Below are 15,275 nucleotides of genomic sequence, written 5' to 3' on the forward strand. Positions count from 1 at the left end.
TTGGCAATAACCTATCTTGTCTGGATCTGCTTTTTAACTCGATAACAGTTATTTGGGTGATAATTTTGTCTTAAATAAAATGTGAGGAAGAATTATATCACGTTGCTGTAACGTTAGTTTTTTTTTATTGAATGATGTATTTACTTATTTTGTATAAATTCCAAAAATAAAATAAACGATAAAAAACCAAATAAACTAGAAAAACAAAAAAACAGTCCAATTCTTTTTCAACCTCTTACTCAACAATGTTTTCTCCTCCCTTCGACCGGCCCCATTCGCTTCACGCTTAAAGTCACCCAGCTTTAAGGCTTCCTCCGGGGGGCTCCCACTGCTGCTTCACTTTTCGCTGCCAAAACTTCCTCCACCGTGACAAGAGCCCGTACGCATCGAATCGTCTGTTCACCTCAAGCCGCCCCGTAGCAGCAGCCTACCGTTGAATTGTCGTCTTCACCGTGGCTGCTGCTGTTCAGGTCCGCTGCGTTTTGTTTTGCTTCGCAGTGCTCTCCAGCAGAAGCAGCAATTATTATCCGGTCGAGGACCAAGCGATCGAAAGCCGGTGCGGCGAGAGAGCGAGTAGAAGGAGAGCAACTCCGACAAAACTCCGACAGGCCGATCGACCGCGGCGCGGCTGAAGAACTTTGACACACTCAGAACGGGCACCTAGAACGTCCACGAGACGACGACGCAAGGTGCGCATGGCTGACCCGAAGAAGAGCCGTGAGAAAGTGTTGGTGGTCGGAACTCCGACAGCGTGGAAGAGGCACCCTGTGCGGGGAGAGAGAGAGAGAGTGAGAGAGCGGTGCGAGAGCGAGAGTAGAGTTGCGGGAGAGATAATTGCAGGATCTACGCTTGTTACGCGGCAGCGGGGTTCAGGGCAAGCGAATCAATAATTATCCTGCGAGAGAGCGTTCGAACGTTGGGAGAGAAGAGGGAGAGCGCAAAAGTGCGCGCACGGCACGACGGCGGCGGGTTCGTGTGTTTTGCGTGCTCTCGCGAAGAATCAGTCAATGCTTGTTTACCGTGCCGCTCGGACGTGTGTTGCGATCGAACTCCGTGTGCGTGTGACGGATCCGGATTGAGTGTTGAGGAAGTTCTTTAGTGAGGAAGAGCATTGGCAGAAGCCCATCCAAGAAAATTTTAAGGGGTGCTTATACACAGAGTGTGAACGAAGCCTAACAAAAGAAGGGAAGCAATCTTCGAGGCGGAATCAAAACGGGGAAAAGAAGCACACGAAATTCTTGCCGAAAAGGGAAAACCGAGGAAGTGAGATATTTGGTGGAGTGTTGAACTTTGAAGAAGAAGGAAGGTGAACATTACTCCGAGGAGGAGGAGAAACGGGAGGCTCACAACAATCATGTGTAGCGAAGAGGAGAAAAATCAATCGCAGTTGTGTTGAAGGGAAGCCGAACACACGTTAATGCACGCGCAAATCATGCTCTGGACTGGCGGTGAAGCCCGAGCAGCAGCTGAACGAAACAGATGAAGAATAGTGGGAAAGATGATGGCCGGAAGTTGGTAATTATCGTGCCCGCGCGCTGAATTGAGATTTCAAAAGCCAATTTCGGAACGGAAGCTGGGCGAGAAGTTGAGTGCTCGTCCGTTCCCAAAAAACCGATCACCGACCAGGTGAAGCAAAGTGGTGGGTTGCAACCAAAAACCGCAAGGATTTGTGCAACCGATGGATTGATGTAAACATTGGGGACCGTGTGAAAGTGAAGACCCAAGAGGAAAGCCGAAGTGGGTGCTGGAAGCAGCGAATCGTAGCCGAGAAAAAAAAGGATTATGAAATATTCAATTTCCGACTAAGAGGCTTTTCGTGTGCGTTTCACGGTGCTGACCGATTGTTCTGGCCGCACGAACGCGCACGCACACATTGGCCACTAAACGACCGCGCCAGGACCAGGATCCCGCATCGAAAACCGTATTACGTAATAAATTTTCGTATAAAGCACACACATAACAAGGATTAAATTGGATTTATTACCAGTGAATGAAAAATAGATTTATGCATAAAATTGATTTTTTATGATTTTCTCCACCACCAACGAGTCTGCCATTGTGCCCTAGTGTGCTTGTGTTTGTGTGTGGAAGTGTACACTACGAACGAAGGTCCCGTAACCAGTAATGTGATCATCATAATTCCATTTTAATATTTTCGTGCGGCCAACCTCTCACGACGATTTCGGGCAAGGTGTTCACGGTGAAGGGAAAATAGTTCCGTGGAAAATCAATTTGTGAACCGTCGTCCTCGGCGTCGACAAACAACGAGAAGACCGAACCAAGAAGAACGGGCAAAGCTAATGAGGTGGAAAAGCGAAAATCACTTTAGTGCTCATTAAAAAAAGGTCCGGCCAGTGTGCACTACTAGCTGGCGGTGGGACAGCAAAAACAAGAAAGAGAAAAAAAAAGTGGAATCTATCTAAAATGGTATATTAGTGCGGCAACGCTTTGCGCCAAAGGAAAACCACCCCCAGGATTAAGTGTGATTAAGGAGGTTGCGTTGCGATAAACTGAAGCGTGGAGCGCCTGAGGAAAAGTTTTGGGTGACGAAGGAAGACCCAGTTTGCGTAGCAGCAGCAGCAGCACCAGCAGTGATTATGATCGAACGTGCGTGTGTTTATGTTTGTGCGGCACCCCACTTGGCACATCGCTAAACCAGTCGACCAACCGGACGATCAAAGGCGAAAATTGTATAATCCCTCTGGTAATAAGCTTAATAATTTGTAATCCTCAACGTTGCCGAGCAGACCGTAGTAGCGACCGTTTGGGCGCAATTATCCAGCGCCGAAACTGATAATCTAGATCTAAGGTCCGTCCCAAGCGCGCGCGCTGCAGAAGTAGAGGGAGAGCAACCGGTCTAATCCAAAAATCCCTCTTTATTCGACGACGACGGGCACTCGCTAGAAACGGAAGGAAACTTCAGCATCATCATCGCCACTGGCCCCCCTCTAAAGCAAACACACACACATAAATGAAAGCCTTTCCTCGGCATCGTCCACAACTGCTGCGGAGTGTCTGATATGGTCCATGCCTTCGTCCTGCACCGACAACAACAACCCAGTACCGAAACTCGCCCGAGATTGATGATAGCAAATTGTGTGCTGGCATTTTTGGTCCGTTCTAGTGAGTGAAAATACCCCACCCCGACCCCCATCCCTTAGTGACATTGAAGAAGCGCTGATCAGACATCTTCATCATTACCATGACTGACGGCAGGCATCGGCACGGCAGCAGCAGCAGGACTGCACCCGCACCCTCCAGCACCACCTCGCACAGTAGAAACGAAGGAAGTACGATATCGCATCGAACGAGGTGGAGTTGGACGGCGGTGCTGCTGGCGATTATCCTAGCCGGGTGTATCGTGCGGAGCGCCGATGCGGAACGCAGCTGTCCAGCGTCCTGCCAGTGCAAGTGGAAGGGCGGCAAGCAGGCGGTCGAGTGCATCGACAAACAGCTGATAATTATACCCGAGCACATTGACTACTCGACGCAGGTGCTGGACATGTCCGGCAATAATCTGCAGATACTGCCGCGGGAAACGTTCATACGGACGAATCTGCTGAACCTGCAGAAGCTGTATCTGCGCAACTGCCGGCTCGGACAGATTGACGACGGAGCGTTCGCCGGGCTGACGAACCTCGTTGAGCTGGACCTGTCGCTGAACCTGCTGACGGCGGTTCCGTCCGCATCGTTTCTGCACATCGCTTCGCTGCGTGATCTGACGCTAGCGCGCAACCACATCCAGAAGATCGAATCGCACGCCTTCCGGAACGTATCGAGTCTGACCAAGCTGGACCTGTCGTACTGCGAGATCCAAACGATCGCCCCGCAAGCGTTCGAGGGGCTAACCTCGCTGCACTCGCTCAAACTCAACGGGAACCAGCTGTCCGAACTGCGGCCTAAAACGATCGAGACGCTGAGCAAGCTGCACGGCGTGGAACTGCACGAGAATCCGTGGGTGTGCGACTGTCGGTTACGGGCGACCAAGGTGTGGATTACGGACAACAACATCCCGTATCCGATAGCACCGATTTGTGCGGGAGGCCCCGAGCGGATCATCGGCAAAACGTTCGCCGAACTGCACGTGGATGATTTCGCTTGCAAGCCGGAAATGCTCCCGGTGCGGAGGTACATCCAAGCTTACACCGGGGAGAATGCAAGCATCGAGTGCCGGACCAGTGCCGTTCCATCGGCCAACGTTAACTGGTACTGGAACGGGAAGCTGCTGGCGAACAACTCACAGTTTAGTTCGTACCAGCGAGTATACGTATACGAGCAGGGCTTGTTCGAGAAGCGCAGCCGGCTGGTGCTAACGAACGCTCAGGAGACCGACTCGAACGAGTTTTACTGCGTGGTGGAGAACCGCGCCGGAACGGCCGAAGCTAATTTTACCTTGCACGTCGTAATGCGCGACATCGGATTCGCGATCGAAAACAAGCAAATCATTGGCCTGAGTGCCGCACTAGTAATACTGATACTGTTCATACTGCTCATCATCCTCTTCCTATTGGTCCGACTGCGGCGGATACCGATGACGGAGACGAAAACGCCCGGCCAAGTGGAGGTGATCACTTCTGTAAGTCCGTCTAGTAATGTAAATGGCAAGGTGAGCACACCCATTAATGATGTCCATTCTCCAGATCGAAAAAACTCCGGCGATCTAAAGTGCGCCAATCCGGTGCAGAAACCGCCCCGGTTGACCGATCTGCCCTACTCGACGTCCCATTACGACGCCGGCGGAAGTCTGATCGCGGCCGGCAACTGTTTTGTGTCGCCAACGCATTCGTCCGCTGGGAACAACCCAGATCTGATCAACGACACGAAACGCCTCGGTAGCGTGAGCGATCTGGCCGGAAACCAGCAGGGCGGCGGCACCCTGTCGGCCAACGTGGCCAGTGCCCTCAATACGCTCTCGCTGATGGATCCCATCGAGCGGCCGGGCAGTGGCGAGTACAGCCGCGCCGGCTGTGACTCGCTGTATCCGTCCGGCCTGTGGGAAACGCACAGTTCGAACCTAACGTCGGCGCTGGAACAAACGACCGACATGCTGCTGACGCGAACTCCCAGTGGCGGTGGCTACACCGCCTACTCGGACAAGGTCCCGATTATCGGTGCGCACAACAACAATATGATGAACCTGGACGACGAAACGTCCTCCGTGGACTACTTGAGTCGAACCTTTCCGCGGACGCACTTCGGGGTGACCCCGGCCGGACCGGGAGCGGCCAGCAGTAGTAGCGGAGGTGGTGGCGGCGCCGTTGGTGGTGGCCCTACGCCCACCGGCGGTTATCCGTCCGACTACGGGCTACCGATCGTGCCCGGGGCGGAACAGCTGCACAACAAGCTCAACAGTATACAGCCGGCACACCACGGCAGCACCGGAAGCATGCCGATGAACGCGAAAACCCTGCGGGTGTGGCAGAAGGGCGGCGTGCCGGTGCTGCCCCCAGTGACGGCCTTGAAACGTGCATTATCCAACAGTCGAAACTCCCCGGACGAGGGCTACCAGGAGGGATGCGGTACTGATGTGTAGTCAATTGTTTAAATTTTCCGTTTTTTCGTGTATAGTTTTGTTATATTATTTTTGCCGTGTACGAGTACGAAATCGAGCGAAAGAGAGAAATCGAGAGAGAGAGAGAGAGAGGTTATGTTTATTTTGTATACAAAAATATATACCACGGTTGTTTGATTACTTTGTACATTCCTGGTTAGAACGGAACGAAACAAAACTTGCTCCTTATCGTGTTTTCGACTGAAGTTTAAAAAAGAAGTGGGAAAAAGTTTTGCCACGCAAACGAGATGAAGAAACGTGAGAAAAAGAAAGTTTTGCACGACCGACGACGGCAGCATCCCGGGTGCAAGTAGGAGAGGAGGAACCGCGAGGAGGTAATCCTTTTTGAAATGAAAAAGACTTGTAATTAAAAAAAAAACTAATAAAATGGTAATCAATTAGGTGTACAGATGGCAAATAAGAAAACAAAAGAAAACTAGTTTATATAATTATAGCGATGAAATAAATTATATATACACATTCAATGAGGAAAAAGTATATAAATGGTTAAATTGAAACAAAAAAATCGAAAAAAAAAACACAGAAAAAAACTAGGCTAGTTTTATATATGAAAAAGCAAAACCCTGTAAAAAGTTAAATTAAATTAAAAACCAGAAAAAAATCGGAGTAAATAAAAAAACCAAAGACTATGAGACGAGAAGTAAAAATCCTTCAAAACTCTTTACGGCTGCAAGGAGTGGCAAAATCGAGCAGATGTAAAAACTAAAAAAAACTAAAGAGTAAAAAAAAATCTGTGGAAAAACAATGCTAGTACGGAGCAGCAAAACCTACATACCTTAGTAAACGATCTTTTAGGAAAGAAGAGAAATAAAAAAACTGAGTAAATGAAAATCGAAAAAAAACACATCTTTTGTTTCTTTTGTTTTATTTATTGCTTGATTTCACCGTCCTTTCGTTCGTTCGCCCCCCTTCAAAATTGTCTGAAGTTTTTCGTCGACCATCGATGGCTACTTAAGGTTGCGCCCACCCCCTTTTTCCCCCGAGGGAAGGAAGATTCGAAAAGTGAAGGAAAGCAGTTCTGACTGGGTAAACTTTATTTTTACAGATGGAAAACTTTTCTCTCTTTTTTGTTGTTGCGAGTTTTAGCGGTCATTGTCGAAGGTTATTGAAAAATGGAGAGAGCTGTTCTGTGTTGTGGTGATGTGTTTAATGTGTGTGGCTGTGTTTGAACTTGCAAGTTTTTTAAGGAAGTTTGGCGAAGCAGTTTTGGTACTCGGAAATGGTTCCCAAAAGGTTCTTGCATAATCGATCATTTAATGGACTGCATTGGTTACTTTTAGGAAAGTTGCACCTCTTCCTGCGATTGGAGGATAGTTTTATGTGAGTGAGCATTTTTTTTTGCAATTTTTCTATTTTTCTTTTTTAAATTATTTAATCATGTTTTGCAACTATATTTTTTTAAACTTTAGATTATTTAATCAATAATTGAATTGTTTGTCGTCATTAGATGTTAGTTACCACATTTGAATACAATTATGACAATCAATAAAGTGGATAACATGTTAATATATTTTTATATCGCAAAATTCTCCTCTCAATTCTAGCTGAAGTTTTTTTTATAAAACAATCTATAACTTATCCTACTGCAAAGGAATCTAAAAAATAAAATAAATTTAAAAAAATACTGACAGTTGTCTATAAACAATGAGTCTAACAGTAAAAAAAATCCATGATGTCGATAAACTGTAAATTATTCAGTAAAAAAAATCTTACGCTCTTTCAAATATTGATACTAATGACTTCCTAAACTTTTTAATTCTCCATAGCAACTTTTGAATGAGTAAAAACATATTTTAAAATATAAAAAAAATGGTTGTTTTGCAACGCAACATATTATTTTCATAATTATTCGAAATATGGGAAATTTGACAAAATTTAATTGAAGATTAAACGATCATACGAATTTAAATTATTGACTGTAAAGTGACAATCTTCCAAAAATAACTGAATATTAAAAATATCAATAGGTCAAAGAGCGTAGCACAACATTTTAGCAATTTAAAGCAGGATGGGGAAATATTTTTAACTGTTGATTGAATTGTGAATTTGATGAAGCTTCTGAGCCAAATCAAATCAAATCAAATGTTGAAAGTTTAACTATGTTAACTGAACATATTTCAATTTGATTAAAACATGTTGATTTTCAAGGTTTTTAAGTCATTTATAAATAGGAGATTGTCATTAAATCAGTCATAAAAAAGCCAGGAAAATCAGGGAGCCAATATAAATTTTCTCAAGAAACCTTAAAATGTCAATGGAAGTTTAAGTGCAATCAGCTAAATCAATTTAAAGTGCATTCCCCTTTGTTTTGAATCCTTTTTAGCATGTTTTGGCTCACCATTTTTTGAAGTAAATTTTCGATGTACCTACAGTACACCATAGTTTTATATCATAACTAAACAAAATACTATTGATACATTTTGAAAATTCTCCGACAAATTACGAATTCTCAAAATTCCTAATTTAAGTCATATTTTCAATTTAAGTCACGAACATTCTTTTTTTAAACGATTCTCGATTTAAACACCCCCATTTCGTTGTGTAAATCAAGAATATGGTGTACCACACATAGTTTTTTGCTGCTTTTTACCGTCAGATCTTACAGTTTTTGGAAATTAATGATTGCAAAACAACTGAAGAGTTGTAAAATTATTTTAAAACACTTTTCTCATTCAAATGTTGAAACTAAAGCCTTTTATTCAAATTTTTATATTTTTTGCCTTTCTTACAAAACGCTTTTGGAAAAACGCTTTTTTCAGAAATCTTAAGAAATTATTACTAATTTGAAGGTCGGAGACGATCATTTTATTTTTCGATTCACAATTTTCGACCAGTAAATGTGGTCAAAGCCATTTGAAGAGATATTCTTTGAACAATTTTACAGATAACACTATCAAATTAAAAGAATTCAGTTTCAAACAAAAAGCCATTCGAAAACATGCGCCATTAACTGCTTTGGCCCAAAATTTGAAGCTTTTCCAAAATTTATTTCCAGAAATTATTTTTACCCTATTTTTTCCCATTAATTTGTTGGTTTTATACAGAATCATATACTGAACATCAAATTCGAAGACCCGGCTCGATCTCGCTCGAAAGATCGACAAGTCGTCGCAAAGTCAAGTCGAAGCATAAACGCCAGCACATTTACGCTTGTGCGTTTTACGCTGCGCGTGAAAGTGTTCTTTCTGGCTTCTCATAATAGATCGACAAAGTGCAATATCGACACATATTTTTTTAATGTAATCATAGACTAACACTAAAGAATGAATACCCTTTATATTTTTTTTTCTAATAATGTCCATCCAATTAATTTTTCTTAATCAAATATAATTATCTTGCGACCCTTTATGTACTTTTGAAATTAATAAAAATGTAAACCTCAAATGATTCGAAGCTTTAGGTCAAATTCTCACTGGGTGGTATCATTATGTTTTTGAAAAAATTATTGCACCAATATATTTTTCGGAGTTTTATCATTTTGTAAGAAAGGCTCTTTTTCACCTCTGGTGATATGAAATCGGGCAAACATAAAATCATCATGACTTGTTTTGTTCCAGAGCAAACAAAAGTAAAATCACTTCGTTGAACAAGAATCTGTATAAACAGATTAACATGGCTTTTTTATTTTATACTTTTGTAGATTTCCTACAAAGAAATTCATGTTTTAGATAATTGTTGAATAACTTTTTAATGATTGAAATTGAAAAAAAACACGATATTCATTTTCAAACCATATTTGTGTATTGTTTTTTATTTACTTTAGATCCAAATTTACACAGAAAAAAACAAACGATAGCATGCGGCAAACTATATTGCTTAGTACTAAGAATTTTCTCTTTAATTTTGAACTTTGATTGCTGTTGCTTCCTTATCCGATAGAAGATAGATTGTCGTTTCGTGGAAAGTTTTGCAATAGCCACTGAGTTGATGTTTGTACTGGCTATAATTAATTCCTCAACTCAACTGGAGTACATTTCATTACTTAGTTTAGACGAGGCATGATGTTTAGAAAATGTGCCATGTTTATTTGATACAATATAGGTACGTGTAGTTGACAGGTTTTGATTTGATTTTTGTCTCATGTTCTGTTGTTCACTATTTTGCTTATTTTAAATTCAGCCTTACAGTTTTTTATCATAGTTGATAACGATTTTTATAGCTTAAGTCAAAACATTGATGTTCTTTCAAAAATAAAGTTCTGATGGTTTTTTTTTTTTCAATACGTTATGGACAAAATTAAAGATTTTCGAATTGAAATTTTTATCTAGCTGTTTCAGGAACATTATTTGATAGTCAAACTTGTCAAGGATTTTTCTCATGAAATCAGTGCATTTTATAAGTTTATTTGCACCTAGATGATTGAATAAGCCATATTCATACCTAAACTAATCAAAGTTTACAGCAATATGAATAGTTAAACACAACTAATCTACACCCGTAAAAAGCACAAGCTTCAACATGGTCTGACCAAATCGACGTAGTAGTGTAAAACATGTACGGAAATATTTAAACTACCTTTCCGCTTTGCAAAGTTTTAAATAAATTTTAAAATTGAAGTTCTAAATGTCTGAAATCTAAAACCCCAGTAAAACTAGAATAACTCATGAAAAAACTGCAGTTCACTGTAGCATACATTCAGGCTTTTCAATGGAGTGGCAAGTGACTACGAGCTGAAGTTAATACAAACAACTTTTTTTGTAAATTTTTTTCAGAGAATCTTGATAGCTCACTTTCCATTATACTATTTATTACTTGTTTTCTGTTTAAAACGCTGTTTAAAACCGCAATTAAGTGTCAAAGTCCTGATATACCAACTATAGCTGCTCAATGAAATGACATGTTGTTTCCCTAGAACGTGTGCAATTCTGTTTTTCAAAATTATTTTGTTTTAGCTGCAATGTGTCGAGGTTGTCCTTTATCGTAAACTTGCATCAGTAGGGCAAGAGCAGAACTCTGAAACCAACATCAATTCTTTCTCTTTACAAATGCGGTAAGTTTTAAATCTCTTTTTGAATTTTTGTTGAACCATAATGAAACCGGATAGGATTTTTTTATGGGTAATTCTCTACCAACTCACACGAAATCGGGAAAAGTTGCCCCGACCCCTCTTCGATTTGCGTGAAACTTTGTCCTAAGGGGTAACTTTTGTCCCTGATCACGAAACCGAGGTCCGTTTTTTGATATCTCGTGACGGAGGGCGGTACGACCCCTTCCATTTTGAACATGCGAAAAATGAGGTGTTTTTCAATAATTTGCAGCCTGAAACGGTGATGAGATAGAAATTTGGTGTCAAAGGGACTTTTATGTAAAATTAGACGCCCGATTTGATGGCGTACTCAGAATTCCGAAAAACGTATTTTCATCGAAAAAACACTAAAAAGTTTTAAAATTCTCCCATTTTCCGTTACTCGACTGTAAAAATTTTGGAACATGTCATTTTATGGGAAATTTAATGTTCTTTTCGAATCTACATTGTCCCAGAAGGGTCATTTTTTCATTTAGAACAAAATTTTTCATTTTAAAATTTCGTGTTTTTTCTAACTTTGCAGGGTTATTTTTTAGAGTGTAACAATGTTTTACAAAGTTGTAAAGCAGACAATTACAAAAATTTTGATATATAGACATAAGGGGTTTGCTAATAAACATCACGAGTTATCGCGATTTTACGAAAAAAAGTTTTGAAAAAGTTACTTTTTGCGTTTCTCTTTGTTTCGTCGTCCGTGTCTGTCGCGGGTGACCATGAACGGCCATGATCGATGACGACCAACTTTTTCAAAACTTTTTTTCGTAGAATCGCGATAACTCGTGATGTTTATTAGCAAACCCCTTATGTCTATATATCAAAATTTTTGTAATTGTCTGCTCTACAACTTTGTAGAACATTGTTACACTCTAAAAAATAACCCTGCAAAGTTAGAAAAAACACGAAATTTTAAAATGAAAAATTTTGTTCTAGATGAAAAATGACCCTTCTGGGACAATGTAGATTCGAAAAGTACATTAAATTTCCCATAAAATGACATGTTCCAAAATTTTTCACAGTCGAGTAACGGAAAATGGGAGAAAAACTTTTTAGTGTTTTTCGATGAAAATACGTTTTTCGGAATTCCGAGTACGCCATCAAATCGGACGTCTAATTTTACATAAAAGTCCCTTTGACACCAAATTTCTATCTCATCACCGTTTCAGGCTGCAAATTATTGAAAAACACCTCTTTTTTCACATGTTCAAAAATGGAAGGGGTCGTACCGCCCCTCCGTCACGAGATATCAAAAAACGGACCTCGGATTCGTGATCAGGGACAAAAGATACCCCTTAGGACAAAGTTTCACGCAAATCGAAGAGGGGTCGGGGCAACTGCTGTGTGAGTTGGCGGAGAATTACCCTTATACTTATAATTTATAAAAAAATAATTTGATTCAACATTACGGCAAGTGATTTAGATGTGTGTCATTATTATGAAACAAATTTGTTTATTCAAAATTAGTCATGTCAAAGCCAACAACTTCACATAAACTATGCGAAAAGTTATTTATTGCGATGTTTTCAATTTGCCAACAATTATTTTTTAAGAAAGCTGAGTTGTATCAGTTTTTTTTATTTTAAAAACGACTTTTTCAATATCCTTTAGTTTAAAGTATTATTAAAAAAAAATCCAATGAAAAAAAAAATAGCTCCAATGATAGTTTATCTCTGACAACTGAGTCAAAATAATTTTGTGAATTTTGTTTTTTAAAGATAATCGGTAGACTAGCTGCCATGAAGAATCATTTGAAAAAACTTAGAATTAATTATGGTCATATTTGATGGTGTTTATGAGTGATTAGTCATCACGGTCGCTTGAACACATTGCACTTTAGCTTAAATGAATGATGACGAGCAAAAGTCTTCAAGATGTAAGAATCGTTTTTTTATGTTAGCAGAATTTAAATAAACTTAAATGATAATCAGCCAGTTCCAATGAAAACAAAATCTACTGCTCAATTTTGTCAACCCAAAACTACCACAGACTAGAAAAATCACTTCCACCCACCAAAAAACCCAGACGAAACTGTTGTGCAACCAACGACCACGTGGCAAAAGGTTTCCCATTTTTCCGCGGCAGGCCGGGGTTTTCTTCCCTCGGGGCTTTCTAAAAATACTTGCACGTTCAACACGCGACTCACCCCCTCAGCAAGGACCAACCACCGCTGCCTCTTAAAATCTCCGAAAAATGTTCCCAACCTGCTCCGGCAGCATCCCTTCGTTTTCCCGGAGGCGGGGCGCGCACCCCCTTCTCGCCACACGGTCAAATTTATAACCCAGATTAATGCGTCACCCAACCTAACGTTGCTGGAACTCCGGGGCACGAGAGGGCAACCCCCACTCCAGCTTCCCTTTCAGGGAAAAAGGTCACGTGCAGCAGACGGGTTTGACAAAACAGCGGCATCAGCAGCAGCAGTGCTGGACCGAAATCAGTCGTGAAATTTTTCCTTCACGCTGTTTTCTTGATGGGTTTCCGGGGCATTTCTTGGGATTCTTGTTCCTTTTAGGCTGTTGTTTCAAAAGAATCGCTTTTTGGTTAAATACATTTTCGTAAAAACTCCAAGTCTTCAGTTTTACGGAAATATTACAGGAAATTGATATTTTATGTTGAAACATTTTTAGGCAGTTGCAAATATTTTTTGAAGATTATGTCCCTCGACTCTGACCGAAGTCTAGAGAGAGGGGGTGGGGGGGGATTAATAAGTATAAAACTTGAAATAGCGAGCCATGGTGTCAACACATTAATGAAAAAAGGAGAATTAAAATGCCTGTCCAGTTGTTTTGCCATCATTTGTTTCCAAAACATCTAAGTGTTGACGAAAATTTTATTTTTTGCGAAAAATAAAATTTTTGAGGTGCTGTACATTGGAATTTCATAAAAATTCAAAACATTTTTAAACAAGCTCAAGCATGCTGTATTATCAATGCAGAAAAATGCATTTTAGATTGTTTTCAGATGATTAGACTACTATTTTCATGGATATTTTGGAGTTTTTTCGAAAAATATTCTTTTGCTCCCTTGATTTTCTGACCAATTTTAAAGGGGGGGGGGGGGGAATAAACTTTGAAAAATATTTGCAACAGCCTTATTATACTTTAAAATTATTTCTTTCTTCTTAGCAATTCTCTACGAAATCGGTCTTTTTTCTTCAATTTTAATTTTTGTATTTTTTAATCCGACTGAAACTTTTTTGGTGCCTTCGGTATGCCCAAAGAAGCCATTTTGCATCATTAGTTTGTCCATATAATTTTCCATACAAATTTGGCAGCTGTCCATACAAAAATGATGTATGAAAATTCAAAAATCTGTATCTTTTGAAGGAATTTTTGATCGATTTGGTGTCTTCGGCAAAGTTGTAGGTATGGATACGGACTACACTGGAAAAAATAATACACGGTAAAAAAATTTGGTGATTTTTTATTTAACTTTTATCACTAAAACTTGATTTACAAAAAAACACTATTTTTATTTTTTTATTTTTGATATGTTTTAGAGGACATAAAATGCCAACTTTTCAGAAATTTCCAGGTTGTGCAAAAATCATTGACCGAGTTATGAATTTTTAATCAATACTGATTTTTTCAAAAATCGAAATTTTGGTCGTAAAATTTTTCAACTTCATTTTTCGATGTAAAATCAAATTTGCAATCAAAAAGTACTTTAGTGAAATTTTGATAAAGTGCACCGTTTTCAAGTTATAGCCATATTTAAGTGACTTTTTGAAAATAGTCGCAGTTTTTATTTTTAAAATTAGTGCACATGTTTGCCCAGTTTTGTTTTTGAAAAGCTGAGAAAATTCTCTATATTTTGCTTATTCGGACTTTGTTGATACGACCTTTAGTTGCTGAGATATTGCAATGCAAAGGTTTAAAAACAGGAAAATTGATGTTTTCTAAGTTTCACCCAAACAACCCACCATTTTCTATCGTCAATATCTCAGCAACTAATGGTCCGATTTTCAATGTTAATATATAAAACATTTGTGAAATTTTCCGATCTTTTCGAAAAAATATTTTCAAAATTTTCAAATCAAGACTAACATTTTAAAAGGGCGTAATATTGAATGTTTGGCCCTTTTAAAATAACTTTAAAACGGTGCACTTTATCAAAATTTCACTGAAGTACTTTTTGATTGCAAATTTAATTTTACATCGAAAAATGAAGTTAAAAAATTTTTACGACCAAAATTTCGATTTTTTGAAAAAATCAGTATTGATTAAAAAATTCATAACTCGGTCAATGATTTTTTGCACAACCTGGAAATTTCTGAAAAGTTGGCATTTTATGTCCTCTAAAACATATCAAAAAATAAAAAAAATTAAAAATAGTGTTTTTTTGTAAATCAAGTTTTAGTGACAAAAAGTTAAATAAAAAAATCACCAAATTTTTTTTACCGTGTAATATTTTTTCTAGTGTAGTCCGTATCCATACCTACAACTTTGCCGAAGACACCAAATCGATCAAAAAATTCCTTCAAAAGATACAGATTTTTGAATTTTCATACATCATTTTTGTATGGACAGCTGCCAAATTTGTATGGAAAATTATATGGACAAACTAATGATGCAAAATGGCTTCTTTGGGCATACCGAAGGCACCAAAAAAGTTTCAGTCGGATTAAAAAATACAAAAAAAATCGAATGACCGAAATCCTAGAGAACTGCTCTTCTTAAACAA

General features: G+C 39.6%; 1 protein-coding gene across 1 annotated transcript; it reads left to right on the plus strand.

The window, feature by feature from the left end:
* Window positions 1–1,014: 1,014 nt before the first annotated feature.
* On the plus strand, window positions 1,015–6,414 carry LOC6049453 (amphoterin-induced protein 2). Its single transcript, XM_038254390.1, has one exon. It carries the CDS (start codon window positions 3,203–3,205, stop codon window positions 5,531–5,533), a length of 2,331 nt encoding a protein of 776 aa, XP_038110318.1. The 5' UTR covers window positions 1,015–3,202; the 3' UTR covers window positions 5,534–6,414.
* The last annotated feature ends 8,861 nt before the right edge of the window (window positions 6,415–15,275 follow it).

This window comes from Culex quinquefasciatus, chromosome 2 (assembly GCF_015732765.1).
Source record: "Culex quinquefasciatus strain JHB chromosome 2, VPISU_Cqui_1.0_pri_paternal, whole genome shotgun sequence".
In the NCBI taxonomy this organism is placed as follows: Eukaryota; Metazoa; Arthropoda; class Insecta; order Diptera; family Culicidae; genus Culex; species Culex quinquefasciatus.